The sequence below is a fragment of the Monocercomonoides exilis genome (genome assembly GCF_001643675.1).
Source record: "Monocercomonoides exilis strain PA203 chromosome Unknown scaffold62-463630, whole genome shotgun sequence".
Lineage (NCBI taxonomy): Eukaryota > Preaxostyla > Oxymonadida > Polymastigidae > Monocercomonoides > Monocercomonoides exilis.
In genome coordinates, this window is record NW_027150607.1 from 295,324 (window position 1) to 310,639 (window position 15,316).

At 39.5% G+C, this 15,316-nt stretch overlaps 4 protein-coding genes across 4 annotated transcripts; 2 read left to right on the forward strand and 2 right to left on the reverse strand.

Annotated features, from left to right (window-relative positions):
* Positions 1 to 134: 134 nt before the first annotated feature.
* On the reverse strand, positions 135 to 945 carry MONOS_1286 (putative 14-3-3 protein sigma, gamma, zeta, beta; the record flags this gene model as incomplete). Its single annotated transcript, XM_067865514.1, has 1 exon — positions 135 to 945. One exon carries the CDS (start codon positions 943 to 945, stop codon positions 283 to 285), a length of 663 nt encoding a protein of 220 aa, XP_067719481.1. The 3' UTR covers positions 135 to 282.
* Positions 946 to 1,830: 885 nt separating this feature from the next.
* MONOS_1285 (putative DNA polymerase phi) lies at positions 1,831 to 9,000 on the forward strand. Its single transcript, XM_067865503.1, has 4 exons — positions 1,831 to 2,173; positions 2,251 to 2,343; positions 2,409 to 5,841; positions 5,949 to 9,000. Exons 1-4 carry the CDS (start codon positions 1,835 to 1,837, stop codon positions 8,867 to 8,869), a joined length of 6,786 nt encoding a protein of 2,261 aa, XP_067719482.1. The 5' UTR covers positions 1,831 to 1,834; the 3' UTR covers positions 8,870 to 9,000.
* A 16-nt stretch (positions 9,001 to 9,016) lies between these two features.
* MONOS_1284 (uncharacterized protein) lies at positions 9,017 to 11,618 on the forward strand (the record flags this gene model as incomplete). Its single annotated transcript, XM_067865492.1, has 8 exons — positions 9,017 to 9,034; positions 9,089 to 9,221; positions 9,285 to 9,402; positions 9,458 to 9,579; positions 9,636 to 9,716; positions 9,766 to 9,907; positions 10,008 to 10,076; positions 10,160 to 11,618. The coding sequence occupies 8 exons, from the start codon at positions 9,017 to 9,019 to the stop codon at positions 11,520 to 11,522; spliced, it is 2,046 nt and encodes a 681-aa protein (XP_067719483.1). The 3' UTR covers positions 11,523 to 11,618.
* On the reverse strand, positions 11,554 to 15,268 carry MONOS_1283 (putative tetratricopeptide repeat protein 25). Its single transcript, XM_067865481.1, has 7 exons — positions 15,096 to 15,268; positions 14,915 to 15,046; positions 14,708 to 14,858; positions 14,517 to 14,632; positions 13,838 to 14,453; positions 11,991 to 13,645; positions 11,554 to 11,880 (listed from the first exon to the last, which is right to left on the reverse strand). The coding sequence occupies exons 1-7, from the start codon at positions 15,228 to 15,230 to the stop codon at positions 11,767 to 11,769; spliced, it is 2,919 nt and encodes a 972-aa protein (XP_067719484.1). The 5' UTR covers positions 15,231 to 15,268; the 3' UTR covers positions 11,554 to 11,766.
* Positions 15,269 to 15,316: the final 48 nt, after the last annotated feature.

Consider the following 15,316-nt stretch of genomic DNA (forward strand, 5'->3'; position numbering starts at 1 on the left):
CTGGAATCATCGCATTTGTTTAATGAAAATGAACCATTGCAATCAACAGCACAATTCTACTTTAGCATTTTTTCCAAAGCAATTGATTGACATTTTCTCATTCTTCACTAAAATTTCATTGAAAAATAGAAATATGAAAATGTTGATTATTCATTGTTATCAATACATACATAGCAAATAACTATCAACAAAACATAAAGAATAAAATTAAGACATTGAAGGTGATATAATGATTCAAAAAATATACGATTTTGTAAAAAAATTGTAAATTTCTCTTATATCTCAATTTGGCTTATCTTTTCCTTCTTCATCATCTTCTGCACCTGTTGTCCACAGTGAAAGGTTATCTCTCAAAAGTTGCATAATCAACGTTGAATCTTTATATGACTCTTCGCTCAATGTGTCCAATTCAGCTATTGCATCGTCAAAAGCCTTCTTTGCAAGTGCGCAGGCACGATCTGGTGACTCCAATATTTCATAATAAAACACCGAATAATTCAGCGCAAGTCCAAGGCGAATGGGGTTTGTTGGAGGAAGGTCTGATTCAGCAATTCCCGTAGCCGATTCATATGCCTCATGTGAATTGTCAGCAGCTTTTTTCTTTGGATCATCGACCAAAAATTCAGTCAAATAACGGTAATAATCTCCCTTCATCTTGTAGTAGTAAACTTTGGCATCTGGAGTTGTTGCTCTTGGAATGAGATTGTTATCAAGAAGATTGAGAATATCATCACAATTCTTTTGGAGATCCTCTTCAATCTTTGCACGATAGTTTTTGATCATTTCCAAATGATGTGCGTTTCCTCTTGCCTCTTCCTTTTGCTCTATTGAAGAGACAATTCTCCACGAAGCACGGTGAGCTCCGATTACATTTTTATATGCAACAGAAAGCAAATTTCGTTCCTCAACTGTCAATTCCACATTCATTTCAGCAACTGATTTCATGCTCTTAACCATTTCTAAAAAACATCAGAAATAAAAAATTTCCAATTATTTGGTAAAAACAATTTTGAAAATACGTTGATATAAAAATATATTGAAGAAACATTCCTTCAAATCGTTCAGACTGCTCTTGCAGTTTGGCCATGTAAACGGCAGTTTCACGAGGTTCGGAAGACATCTGCTTTAAAAAAATACAATTTTAATTTTAAACACTTTAAAGTGTTTTACCTTGCTTATTTTAAAAAATTAAATTATTGCTTTATAATTGTCGATCTTTTAATAATTGATGAACAGTTCCGAAAAAAATGATAATCGAACATGAAATATTAACTCATCTATCAAAATTAATATTCTGAATAAAACAAAAATTGTTAAAAACAGACTTTTATTAAGATAGAGAAAAAGAAGATTTTCTTTTATCTCAAAATCATCAATAAAACAGATTCAGAAAAATTGATACAACAACCAACAACAATGAATGATGAAATTACTCACTTTTTAATTGGATGAACTCGTCAAGTTTTAAAAACAAAAGTTACTAATCAAATAAATTAGTTTTTATTGTTTTGATTTTGAGAAAAACAATAATCTCAAAAACAGTCAACTTCTAACAAACTTTAATTCACGGAATTGTTCATCAAATAATCATTTTGACAACTTTTTTAATATTCAATGTTATTTTGTTGATTTTTTTTTTTGAAAAAGAATTTTTCCAAAAAAATAAAATTTATTAATATCCATTCGTCAATTGAAGTCTTAAAAAGATATCACTCTCTCATCATATTGTGCTTGTCGTGTTATTGGAAATACCACTTTGCTTTTGTGAAAGTTATTTTTTGGAAAGATATTTTCAGAATATTCAGATCATAAAGTAAATAATTGATATCTAATTATGCAAGAAAAGAAAAAACATTCAAAGAATGGCTTATCAATTGCTGATTTGTTTTGGAATTATACAAACGGAACATCACAGCAAAGTTTAGAAGCAACAAAGAAGTTGATCCGCATTGTTGCATCGGGACAAGCAAGAATACACCAAAAGACAACTTCGACCAGTACAAATCAGACTTCTTCGCAACAAAAGCCCAATGAACTTGATTCACATATAGGATTAATGAGAAAACACGAGCATCATTCTTCTGAATTGATTTATGCACGCTTTCGTTTGATTAGTGGTTTAGGCTCTGATGATGATAAAACAAGAATTAATTTTGCTGTTGGATTAACAACAGTATGCATGCATAAAATATTAACCTAATCGTGACTATTTATATTTGTAATATAATTTGTTTTTGCTTTATTTTTAAGCTATTGAGTTCTTTCCGATCTGTCATAACGCCATCATCAGTTCTTGTTGAAATGTACGAGCTTTTGCCTTATTATGCAACCATGAAAACACAAGTATTGTTCATTCGCGATTCGTTGTTCAATTTTATTTCAATTTGAAAAATTTTATTTTTTAATAGGAAAAACGTGATTGTGTTTTTGGTCGTCTTTATTGCATATTAAGTTTATGGAATTCTGGACTTTTGATTGAAAAAGGTTCAGAAGAATTTCGTTCATCGGAAATACGACATCGTGATCTATTACAAGACGATACACAAGGAGGAAAACGAGGTAAACAAAAGGAAAGAGATGCACATAAAATGAAGGAGCAGATTAAAGTTTTGAAAGTTCTTGAAAATAGCGCTGATACAGTCATTGGGCAATCTCTGAGAGAGCTTATATCTCTTATCAAACTTCACCCGAACACATCCCAAGCTGCCGCAGCAGCAGTGATTGGAATCAGCAACGAGATTAGTGCTGAATTATACCACCGATCAGTGGAACCATTTATCAAGCCTCTTCTGAACATTCCTATTCGTTCGCTTTCTGCTTCACATATCGCAATCTTATCGCATCTGCAGCGGCACTTCAATCTTGTTTCTACAGCTGCTTCAAATTCTGCTTCATCATCTTCACAGACATCGGCAAAATCTGTTGCGGACATTACAGAAAAAACGAATGCCTACGAGGTGTCTCTGGTAAGTCCGAAGGTGATTCCGCATCTGCTGACAGCTCTGATGGAGTCACACGAATTCTCTCATCCTCACGCCCATGTCGTGTGGAATGAGCTCATCCAGCAGATGTTCTCTTTCCCTGGTGCTCCATCTTCAGCTACTTCATCAGCAGAAACCAAACAAAAAGCAAGCAAATCGTCTCGTTCTTTGATGCTTCTGTCTAAGCAAGCTGAGTGTGTGCAAGCTGGCAGCGAGGCAGAAGAACGTATCGCAGCTGAACGAGTGAAGGCGCTTGCGACGTCAATTCTTCAGCCACTTTATGCTTCAACACCACAACGTCGACATCTTGTTGTGCTGGTGCTGCAGATGCTGGTGGCACATGCATTCCCACAGCTGCCAAGCTCTGTTGTCACGTCTGCTGTGGAATTGTCGCAGCTGAAGAGGAAAGGAAAGCGGGGAGGAAAAGGGAAGAAGAAGAGGAGAGGAATGGATGCAGCTGCCATTTCTGAGCACGAGAAGGAAGTGGCCGAAGGAGTGTCGAATCTTCTGCTGATGATAAGAGGACAAAACAACTTTTCTTCGATCTCTTCTGATAAAAGTGCAGCTGCTTCGGCAGAAACAGCACAGAAGGCGACACATCAGATATTCATTCCAGCATCTTCTGCACAAATTTTGTTCCCTGTCTCTATTTTGTCGTCCATCATCAAATCCATTCCACAAAGATCAACTGCCACAATACATGAAGCATCCCAAGTTCTTCTGAACACAATTTCAACTTTGTGCTCGATGACTGCTTCTTCAACTGGAACTTCTGCATCCTCCAGCTCTTTGTCTGGATTGTCTCCATTTGCTGCTGCATTCAATGAGCACATTCTCCATTCCGTTCCAGCTCTTGTTGAACGAGGCGTTGGACTGTCTTCTCTAACACTGTTCATTCATCCTTTGCTGCCGTATTTCAGCGAAGCAGAAATCGGAACTTACATTCAGCACATCATCACATACTTCATCAGAAAGCCACTTACAACACAAATTCTGACTGACTCACATGAAGAAGTGTTGAAGAAGCTGAAGGAAGAAGAAAACGAAGGAGAGGAGCAAGAGGAAAACGAAGATGGAAAAGAAGAAGATGAAAAGAAAGAGGAAGGAAAGGAAGGAAAAGACAAGAAAAAGCACATCACAGTCAAAGCAGGAGGGAAGCGAAGAATGGTTGATGAAGATGATGCATCCAGTTCGGAAGAAGAAGGTGAAAGTGACGAAATAGACTCAGAAGACGAGCGAGACCAGCAGCGTGATCTGCGCCATTTGAGGCTTGTATATGGCAGAGTTGCGTCGAGAGGAGTGGATGAGCTGTGCTGGGTGGCCAGGAACAGCGCACTGGAGAGGAGCTACCAGCAGACAATGGAGATTGTCGGGATCATCATCATGTTTGCATTCTTCAACCCGTTTCTGGAGAAGAGCGGAGAGGAGAAGAAAGATGGCTTGAAGGAAGACGAAAGCGAAGAAAATAAAAGGACAGAGTTCGAAAAAGCGTTTTCTGTTGTGAACAGTCGAATGCGCCAGTTAATTGCAGCACTTCAAGCTCCTATTTTGTCATCGGAGCAAACGGATTCCTCGAAGAAGTCATCAGCCACACAAAATGCTCCTTCGTTTTTGACACCTGCCTTTGCTGCTCAGATGCAGCGTCTGCCCTTCCGCCAGATGCAGATGCATTCGCGAGAGCAGCTGAGCAGCCTTCTCAGCACACTCGACACAGCAGCGTCAAGAGCACTTTCTGTCAGCAGCAGCAAGCAGAACACAGGGAAGAGTGCTGAAGAGAACACAGACAGAAAGAAAGGTGCTTTGTCTGCGGTGAGGTTTGAAGGAGATCCGAAGTGGATGAATTGGACAGCCATTGCGTTGAGACTGCAGATGATGTGGAGCGGTGCAGACGAAGAACTGAAGGCTGCTGCTTCTGAGCAGCAGAGCGGAGGCGAGGAAGATGAAACCTCTTCAAAGAAAAAAAGGAAGTCTACAAAGGGACAAAATGCTGCAAACGAGCAGAAGCCAAAGAAAGAAGAGAGAAATGGATGGATGCGAAGTCAAGCTCTGCCATGCGCCACTGTTCTGTCACTGTCAGCAGATGAAAATGAGATGCGATTGAAGCTTCTCAAACTGTTCAATGGAGATCTACTGCCATATTATACCAATATTGCATCATCTTTTATGTCTTCATCACAAAATGCAACGTTGTGCAACACTTTGTATTTTGCATTGAGAGGCATTCGCTATTTCATGTGCACTGCTCTGCTGATTCATCAGGCACGACCGGCACTTGGATTTGCAATGATGGAAGAGCTCAACCGCTGCCTTCCACTTTGCATTGCACATTTCAAAGAAATTGCAGAATCAGTCAATAAATCAACAGCCTCTTCTTCTGCTGCTCAATCAAACAAGAAAGCGGATGGCAAAGGCAAAGGAAACAGTTCTGAAGAGAAAGAAAAGGAATCATTAGATGCTGTGATACAAGCATTTGCAAACAATGTTTCTTTGACAGTGGAAGAAGCACAGAAACTGATGGTTATTCCTGTGAAAGAGCCGAAGAAAACGAAAAAGGACAAATCAAAAGGAAAAGATAAGAACAAGAAAGAAGAAGGCAAAGAAGGAGAAGAAGCAAAAGAAACATCCAAAACCGCAGACAAAATGGAAGAAGATGATGAAAGCGGAGAAGAGGAGGAAGAAGGGCAAAAAGGGCAAAAAGAAGAAGAGAAAGGCAAAGCTATTTCAGAAACATCTCAGAATATGATAGCAGAATTGAGTGAAGAAGAAGAAACGATGAATGAAGAGCAAACAGGAGACATTCTGTTTGGCATTTTGGGTATTCTTTTGGATCTTCTCCATCAAAGAGAAAGCTGGACACGAGGTGTGCAACTTAATAAAACTATTACACATTCATTTTCTCTTCTATGAACATCTTTTTTTTTTTAAATCTTTAATTTCAATTTTCGTTTTATTTAAAATTGCGATTAGATTTCTCCTGCCGCATATTTGCTGAGCTTGCGCCTCTTCTGGCAACACACGAGCATTTCAAGATGATCACAGAATTTATCAAAAGCATCAGAGCAGTTGAAGAAGAAAGCGAAGAACATCATCACAATCACGATGAGCATCATTCGTACAGACATTCAGAGGATGAAGAAGACGAAAATGGAGATGAGAAGGAAAAGAAACAAAGGAAAGAAAAACAGAAAAAAGATCAAAAGAAAAAGATTGTCAAAGAAAAAGAAGAAAGTGAGGATGATGATGAGGATGATGATGAAGACAGCGATGATGATGACGAAGATGACGACGACGACGACGACGATGATGATGATGATGATGAAGATGAGGAAGAAGAGGAAGAAGAGGAGGAGGAGGAGGAGGAGGACGATGATGATGAAAGTGGAGAAGACAAACAGCTGAATGATATTGAAGATGAGCTGAACAGAATTGAAAAAGAAGAGATTGAGACGAATCCTGAAGGCGAAGCATTGAATGAACTGAATTCATTGGACGATGAAGAATACACGAAATATCTGGACACACACAAAAAGGCACGAAATGCATACAATCGCATGCTGGCAATGGTGGTGAAGTCTGAGTTAGCACAAAGAAAGAAGAAAGGCAGCAGAAAGGTGGATGAAGAAGACGAAGAGTTGGAGGAGGATATGGCTGAGCGGCTATCGAAGAAGAAGAGAAAAAGAAGTAAGGGAGAAATGGCAACTGAAGCGGAGGAAGAGAAGAATGGTGAAGGAGAGAAAAAAGAAGGAGTAGAAGACAATGAAGATGATCTGGACGACGACGATGATGATGAGAATGACGACGACGACGACGATGATCTTGACGATGATGGTAACTTGTTTGAGGAGGAAGATGAAGATGAAATCGACGAGCAGAGAACTCTTATTGCTCGTTCACGCGCCATCGACCTGCTCAACACAGGTGTCAATGCAATTCTTTCACCAGCCATTTTGTTTATGAACGGCTCCTCCAACTTCGCCGAGGCGTCTTTTCTTCATTCCTCGTCTATCACAAACTGTGCTGCCCAGTTCCTTTCAGTCGACTTGTGCGTCGACATCTCGTTCTTCGTTGCCTTCATCCAGAGCCAGTCGCAAGACGTGGCAAGAGCACTCCCGTTTGAAGAGACAGCACACGGACATGGAGCTTCCTTCGATGTATCTAAAGCAATACGCGACTTTATGGAGCATCTCGTTACATTCCAACCTGAGTTTGCAAGAAGATTCACTGTCCGCTCGCTCCTTTCACCGATTTTCAAATCGTTCGGCCTGCTTTCACAAGACTCAGCTTCAGCTGCTTCATTGCAGATGATTCCATTTGGAGCATCATCTTCTGCAGCTGGTGAATTGTGCATGCGTTTGTATTCGCCACAGATGAAGATCAGCAAAAAAGAAGCTGCGCTTGCACGCATCTCAGAAGTGGCTGCTACATTCAGTCGCATCCAACACAATCTCCAGCGATGCATTCTGACTTTATGCAACACGTCGTCGAAGCAACTGCGCAACATTCATTCTGTTTTCATCACATTCGCAAGAGTGCTCTCTTCTCTTCCTGTTCAGCCGCCTGTTTGCTTGAACAGCGATGGACTGCAGCACTACGCATCTGCATCTTTTTCATTTGCTCAACACGCAACAGACAAGAAAGTTGAAAGATGGCTCTCTTGTTTTGGCTCAATTAAGGCACAGCCTGTCGGCTCATCTGCTTTTGCTGAGCTGTCAGGCCAGGCAGTTGTTCCAAGCGAATTGACAAAGCTCTTTGGAGCTCTTTCTGTTCCGCATGCACTGCCAATGTACAGATATCTCTTCTTGAACTGCCATCTTGTACCAAATAGCGTTGTTTCTATTCCTGTTCTCAATGACTTGTTTGTTAACTTCACTCCATTCGCCTTTGTTTTGCTTCCATTATTGTTTGACTGTGCACTTCCAAAACATGCATTGAATGATGTCGAAAAGAAAGCAATAGAAGACAGACATATGAATGCTGATTCATTTGTGCAGTGCCCATGGAACAGAATGAATAGAAAGGCAGAAGAAGTTGTCTATGCACGCTGTGTGAAGACACTTTCTCTGTTCACAAGAGTGTTTGTCACTCCTCTTTTGTCTGCTTCCCCAGAGGCTGCAGAGAAAGGAGAAGAGTCGAATGCAGAAGAAGCAGCTTCTTTCTCTTCCCATTTGGTAGCACCGACCGATCTGTTCCATGTTCTTCCGTACTTGTTCAAGACGGTCCAGAGATGCCTTTCATTCCCTCATCGTCAGGCTGACAGCGAAGCAGAGCCAAAAGTTAAAGGCAAAAACACTCAGAAAAAGGAGACAATGAAGCTGCCATACTTCTCAATGGCGAATGACACAACTGAACTTCTGTCTGTTATTATAAATGTGGTACGCCTGATAACCAAAATTGGAGCATCTGCATCTTCAACTGATGCAGCTGCAGCAGAAGACAAACAAAAAGAAAACGAAAGGAAAGAGACTTTGAAGATCAACAACATTTTGATGCCAGTTGCATTGAACCAGAACATGAAGGATTCCATTCGGAAGTTTACTGACATGTCTGCTTCGTCTCTCTTCTCCAATGCAAAGGAAGTAGAAGACCTTGCAGATACACTTGAACAATCCATCTTGTTCATCGCAAAGAACGTGACTATTTTGGCTCATCGCATAAAATCACAGGCATTTCATGCTAAAGCCAAAGAATTGTTATTCTACGTTGTCCAGCAAAAGCCCGTTGTTCCGAAAAAACCAAAAACGAGCAAAAAGCAAGATGCAGAAAAGGATTCATCAAAAGAAAAGCCTTCTGCAAAAAAAGGTAAGGATAATTTGAAAGAGTCTAAAAAAGTTATGAATTCAAAGAAGGAGAAAAAAGATGGAGAAAAAACAAAAAAGCATTCAAAATAACTTCTGAGGAAATGAATATCAAAAGAAATGCCTAAAAAATTCAATTGCAATTATTTATTTTACAAAAATTTATCAATTCACTGATTTCACTTCATAATTTATGTGCAAATATTTAAAAATTTAACCCACAATCCAAAATATTATCTTATGAAAAGATATGAATATGTTTGCGAGCTTTATAGCTGTTATTTCCATATTATTTTGAAAGTGTTCATTTAGCATAAAAGAAGATTTTTGACTAAAGCTGAATATGCAGAGCTTTTTTCGATATTCAAGCAGGTACTGCAAGAAACAGGAGAAACGCCAATTGAATGGCTTAACAAAAGAAGCAATAAAAAATATGAACCTTTTAGTGTGCAAATGATATTTTTTTTTGATATGTTTACACAGGGTTTTTTGCAACTATATAATTTAGAGGAGTTAGCAGAAAAATATGGAAGGTCAAATGCAGCTTTGGCATTTCATCTGACGCGATTGATTGAACCAGATAAATTTCCCCCATTTAACGATGATGAAAACCAGCTTATTGAAGAGTTTGCTGATCCCTTCTGCAATTGCTTTATTTGAATTGTTATTTGATTTTGAAAGTTTTGTTTCTGTATATGGAACTCAATGGAAAAAGTTAGAGCATGTGTTAGCAGCACCGGGTTATGTAATTAGAGAACGATATTTACGTTATACTGCAAAAAAAAAGAGCAATTTCAAGAAATGTTTGCGATTGTTAACTTTCATATTCGCTTTCTGAATTTTATAATTCATGTTAAAGTGGGTTATTTCACTGTTAACGAAATAAATGAACTTAACACAATTTTCCATGATTTATATCCAGATGGAGTCAATTTTAAAAGTTTGTAAATTAAAAATTTTCGACTATTATCATTGATTTGAATTATTAGAAGTGTCATGGGCAGAAGTGGGAAGGCGGCATTCCACAAGGTCTGCAAATCAAATACGATTGTGGGCAAGAAATCGATATCTTACAACAGAGTTACGAAGACGACCATGGACTTTGAAAGACGACCTTTTTCTAACAGAATAGTATGTATTTCTTTTTTATTTTGTAATGTTATTTCATAACTTAACATAATGCGCTTTTTAATCATTAAAAATAAATGAAATAAAATAATAAACAATTCAGTCTAAAAGACAGAGATTTTCGTGAATATGCAGAAGTTGATTGGGATGTTTTAAGTCAGAAAATGGATCTGTATGCAGTTAAGAACAATCAATATGAAACATTTTTTAATTCATTTTTGTTCCTTTCTTGAACATTTGATGATGGTTAATCAGACCTCAGGAAATTATAACTAGACGATTTAGATCACTTGCCTTTAAGTTTTATGGCTATTACTCAATGATTAAACATTCTAGTGTTTCATTGGATGATGAAAATGAAGCTATGTTTATTGATGAGCTCGGAAAGAAGAAGAAGAGGAAGAAGAAGAAATCGAGCGAAGAAAGTGATGAATCATTTGACGATTCGAGCGATGAATCCAGTTCATCCGAGAGTTCTGATGAAGAATCATCTCATCGTTCTGACAAAACAGCCTCATCATCATCATCTTCTTCTTCTTTTTCTGATGATGATGATAATGAGAAGAAGCATCATTCACACAAAGGTACATACACATATGTGGAGTATTCGTTGGGTGGGAAGGAGTGGAAGGACATAATCAACAGCATTTATGAGGGAGTTCGCAAGAAGGATTATATCATGGTTGGGATGCATCCGTGCATGACTACTGCGACAGGCACAGATGGAACGAACGAATCGACAAAACTGAGAAGGCAGAAAAAAGGGGAAGACATTCTTATGCCGGCTCGAATTGGGGATGAAGAGCTGAACATGTTTGAAAACCTGTTTAAGGGCAAAAGCGAAGAAGAAAGAAAGAAAGACGAGGAAGAGAGAGAGAGGGAGAGAAAAGCATCGAAGAGAACAAGAGCAGAAGCGGGACTGGCTGATTTGAAAGGGGAAGAAGGAAAAAGATTTGTTGAAGGAGAAGAAGAGGAAGACGAGGAAGAAATAGATGAAGAGAAAAAACTGAAAAAGATTCAAAAAAAAGAAATGAAGAAGAAGAAGAAGAAAGTTAAAAAGCTGATGAAAGAAATGAAAAAGAAAAATCGAGAAAAAATCAAAAATTTTGAAAGAGAAAGAGAAGAAAGAGCAGCGAAGTTTATGTCGAATGAAGGATGGAAAGAGATGGCAGACGAGGCGATGCAGAAAGCTGAGCATAAAAAAACGAAGAAGGAGAAAGAAGGAGACGAAAAGAAGGAAAGAAAAGGGAAGAAAGGAGGAGATCTTGTTGATCAGAAATGGATTGATGAGAAAAGGATGAATTGGATGAAGGAAATGACACTGAAAAAGAGGGAAGAGAGGGAGAAGCTGCAGGGAGAGGTGGCATCACCATCGAGAATGAGTGTGATGCAGAGGATGATGATGGGATTGGATGGAGATGACGAGGAAGAAGAGGAAGATACGGATGGTGAAAAGGTAGAGAAAAAGAAAAAACAAAAGGATGAAAGTGAAAGTGAAAGTGAAAGTGAGGATGAGGATGAGAATGAGAGTGAAGAAGAAGAAGAAGATGATGATGATGAAGATGACGATGACGTTGTCGAGATTAAAGCACACAAAAAAAGTGGAAAGAGCAAATGATAAATTATTAGTTTCTAAATATCAAACATTGTTTTTATGTAAATTATTCTTCATTTAAATATAGACTTTTGGTATAATAAAACAATTTGTTCATAACACATAAAAGATGCTCAAACAATTTTTCAAGTACAACAGAAAAAAATGACAAAATTTGAAGTTATACAATCTTAAATGCAAATCAATTTTTAGAAATGCAAAAAACAAGGATTAAAAAATTGATAATAAACAAAATGAAAATGAAAAATTACACTTTAACCATCATTTTCACTTGATCAATGATGTCAGAAGGAATTGAGCCTTGCTCTGTTTCTGCAATGAATGTCGACAGGAATGTGATAACCGATGGATCATCTCCGCGCTAGATTATTAGAGAAATAAGAAATTAAAAAGTATGTTGGTAAATTAAAAAATAACAATAATTATTAATTGACAATAATATCATTGAAAAAAATAAAGTGGTTTCAATACCTGTTCACAAATAGTCACCATGTTCATCACTGCAATCTGAGCTGTTCTTGTGTCTTCTGTCTCCACTGCCCTCTCAAGCAATGTAAACAGCACACGCAGCGATGCAGATGCGCCTTCCTTGTGATGAGCTATCCTCGCAGAAAGCAGCAAAATCTCCTTCTCCACATCGGCTGTTCCGTCTGCCTGTGCAAACTGCCTAGCCAGTGTTGCATACAGTGCAGCACGAGGATACTGGCACGCTTCACACAATGATTGAGCGATGTCTCTGTAGAGAAGTGTTAGTTTTGTGACTGCTGTTGGTGGAAGAGTGGTTGGATCTGCTGTTGGCGTGTCTATCTTGTCTGTGCCGTCGTGTGGATACAGCATAACAATCGAGTCATCGTCCGCAATGGCACGCTGCAGTATTTGTGTAGCCTTCTTCTCAAACAGAACTGATGCCTGTGTGTAGTCTCCCAAATAGAAGCACACTCTGCCCAGCTGATCGAGAGCATCTTCGTATTCTGCGTTAAGATCGTTTGATGACGCAATATCAAGCACATTTTGCAGATAAATAGAAGCCAAAGAAAACTTCTGCAGATCCATATAGCCACTTCCCATCAGCTGGTACAGCTTGCAAAGCAACGAAGCTTTGATTTCCTCAGATAGAGAGCAATATGCAATTGTTGAAAGAGACTGGCTTCCGAAGTTGCTTTCGCCAATTCCGCTTCCTTCTCCACCGACTCCCGCAGCACTTGTACTTCCACCTGCCGCAAGAGAAGATGCATCTATTGCCTGTGTCTTTGATGCTGTTGACTGCCGCATGGTTGAGTCTCCGCCTGTTCTCCCTGCCCGACTTCTGTCTCTTCTCGACATTTGCACGCTTTTATCTTCCGTCGGCCCAGCCAGACGCGACTGCAGGATCTTTCCAAGTTCCAAGCCACGGGCGATGTTTTTGCCAGTGATGTCTGCCTCGACTGCTTCGAGTGCTTCGCGTGCGTCTTCTTCTTTGAGCGGAACGGAGCTGTCGAGCACTGAAGACTCGCTCGGAATAAGCAGCTCGACTGCAGAGTTGTCAGACAGTGCAAGTGGAGGGATGTCAATTGTGGAGTATGTTGATGTGGTGTTGGATGAGGCAGGGTGGAGAGAGCGATATGACGCATCGCGCATTGTTCTCTCGCGCGCATTCATGGCATTTGTGCTGCTCAATCGCTGTGTCTGCGACGGGTCTGGTGGGAATGCGGTGGATGCTCCTCCGCCAGCAGCCACTTTTCCCGGAGGAATCTTTTGCTTCCAAAATTCTGTTCGAGACTCAAGAAATCCAAGTCCTCCAGAAATAAGCTCGTTAAGAGGAGCTGGTTTGGGGGCAGTTGATATTTTGACGTGTTCTGAAGTGACTTGCTTTGGTGTTTCGTCTTGTGATTCACCATCGTCTTCTTCTGAGTCTCCTTCGTCAGCTCCTCCGTATCCTCCTGATGCTCCAGCACTTCCGCTCGCTCCGCTGGCTGATCCCGCCTGAGCATCAGCTCCTGCTCCGCCATTCGCTCCATTTGCTTCCTCACCTTCTTCTTCAACACGCTTCTTCTTCTTCGGTTTCACAGTCTTCGGGAAATATGGTGTTGGTGCAGGTCCCTTTCTTCGTGTTTTATCCTTCAACTTTTCTGACAATGGAAGCATCGCTGTTTTTGATAATAATAATTATGATAAAAATAAATGATGCAAGAAAAGCATAATTATCATGAAATAAAGCATCAAAACTCAGCACAACAATCAATTCACGGTAAATCACATAAACAAAACACTGATTTAGACAAATCATTCGCATAATTCATAAACTTCATTAAGTCTCTTTTTTTCTTTCAAATTCATACCAGGATCATTCGACAATTCTCGAAGGAATAACTCATCGTCTGCTAGATGCCCCAGATATTTCCGCGATCCGCCCGTGCGACGTGGAGAGGAAGGCGGAGTTGCACCTTCGATTTTTTGTTTGGTGGCGCTTTTTTCATCTGGTTTCTCTTTCTCTTCTCTTTGTGTTCCGAGTGTTGTGCTTTTTCGTTGGCTGCTCTGTTGCTGCCATCCTGAGCCCATCATCGATGAAGTCATGCTTCGCTGTGTGAGCATCTCTTCTTCCTGCTTCCTCTTCATTCTTCGCGGAGACACCAACGACTCACGAAGCGTAGACCCTCCGTAATTCCCTCCTCCTTCCATGCCATTTCCATCAACTCCGTCTCGCATCGTCAGCCCTTGTCCACCACTGCCTCTCATTGTTGCCATCGGTGAAAGAGCAATCGTCGTGCTTTGTGGCTGAGTAACATCCACAGACAAAACAAGACTTCGCCGTGTTGATAGCGGCTCTGTGCTTTCCACGTATGACGAACGCATGGTTTTCGATATTGTTCCTGCGATTGTTCTCGTTCGATCAGCAGCACTCTGAGGGGATGTGGACATTAGCGATGCAAGAGCTGATTGCCCATCGTTTCGAGTCTTTATTACGAGTACAGAATGATGAAAAGATTATTAATCAAAAGAAGAAGAAGAAGAAAATACCCTTTCCGCAAGTAATTTACTTGTTAAGTCACGGCAAGTTTTCATATCAAGATTTCTTGGTAAAAATGCTGCAGTAAATAATTCATGTTCAGGGTTTGCGTCAATGTCAGCCTGCTCTAAAATAAAGAGTTAAAAGTTGTATTAATTTGAATGAGAGTAATTTTTGTAATGATTTACAAAATAACAAAAACCATTCGATTCTTCAATGGCATTTTTAGATTTCTGCACGCCGAGACGAAATTGTTCTTGATCGGGTCTTATGATCATTCCTCTGTGATACTGAACCATAGCGTATTCAAAGTCACCGGCAGCAAATAAAACATCTGCCTTTTGTTGTAATGCCTGCAAAATAAAAATCAAAAAATAACTCCACCAAATGCATAAATTTTTAGTTAAACTCTGTATGAAGAAGCATTATTTTCGAGAACTTTGTCAACATCTTGAAGTGCTTCTTCGAGTTTTTCAAGTTTTTCGTAAGCCTTTGATCTTAACAGCAAAAGTTCTTCATCCACAGGCTTGACTTGAAGAGCCTATGTATAAAGAGTTGTGTGAAATATGAATCACCTTGAAAATTCACACTTTTGTCGCGTATTCAATGCACTTTTGATATTGGCCATTCTTAAAATGAACTTTGGCTGTGTTAGCGTCTACAGCACACGCTTGAAGTTGCTTTTGTGTTGGTGGCTCTGGTTCTTCATCTTCGTCTTCGTACATGTTTTTAACAGATATTTTTAAACCGTTCTTTGAAATATGACCTTAATTGCTTAAGATTGTTTATAAAAGTATGGAGCTCAAGATCT

What these genes read in the sequence shown, in the direction of transcription:
- MONOS_1285 (XM_067865503.1), top strand. Translation starts at nt 1,835, where the DNA reads ATGCAAGAAAAGAAAAAACATTCAAAGAATGGCTTATCAATTGCTGAT. An exon ending in ATGCAACCATGAAAACACAA is followed by an intron (nt 2,344 to 2,408) that starts GTATTGTTCATT and finishes ATTTTTTAATAG; the next exon opens with GAAAAACGTGATTGTGTTTT. An exon ending in AAGAGAAAGCTGGACACGAG is followed by an intron (nt 5,842 to 5,948) that starts GTGTGCAACTTA and finishes AATTGCGATTAG; the next exon opens with ATTTCTCCTGCCGCATATTT.
- MONOS_1283 (XM_067865481.1), bottom strand. Translation starts at nt 15,230, where the DNA reads ATGTACGAAGACGAAGATGAAGAACCAGAGCCACCAACACAAAAGCAA. An exon ending in TGCCATTGAAGAATCGAATG is followed by an intron (nt 14,633 to 14,707) that starts GTTTTTGTTATT and finishes TCTTTATTTTAG; the next exon opens with AGCAGGCTGACATTGACGCA. An exon ending in TGGTGACTATTTGTGAACAG is followed by an intron (nt 11,881 to 11,990) that starts GTATTGAAACCA and finishes CTAATAATCTAG; the next exon opens with CGCGGAGATGATCCATCGGT.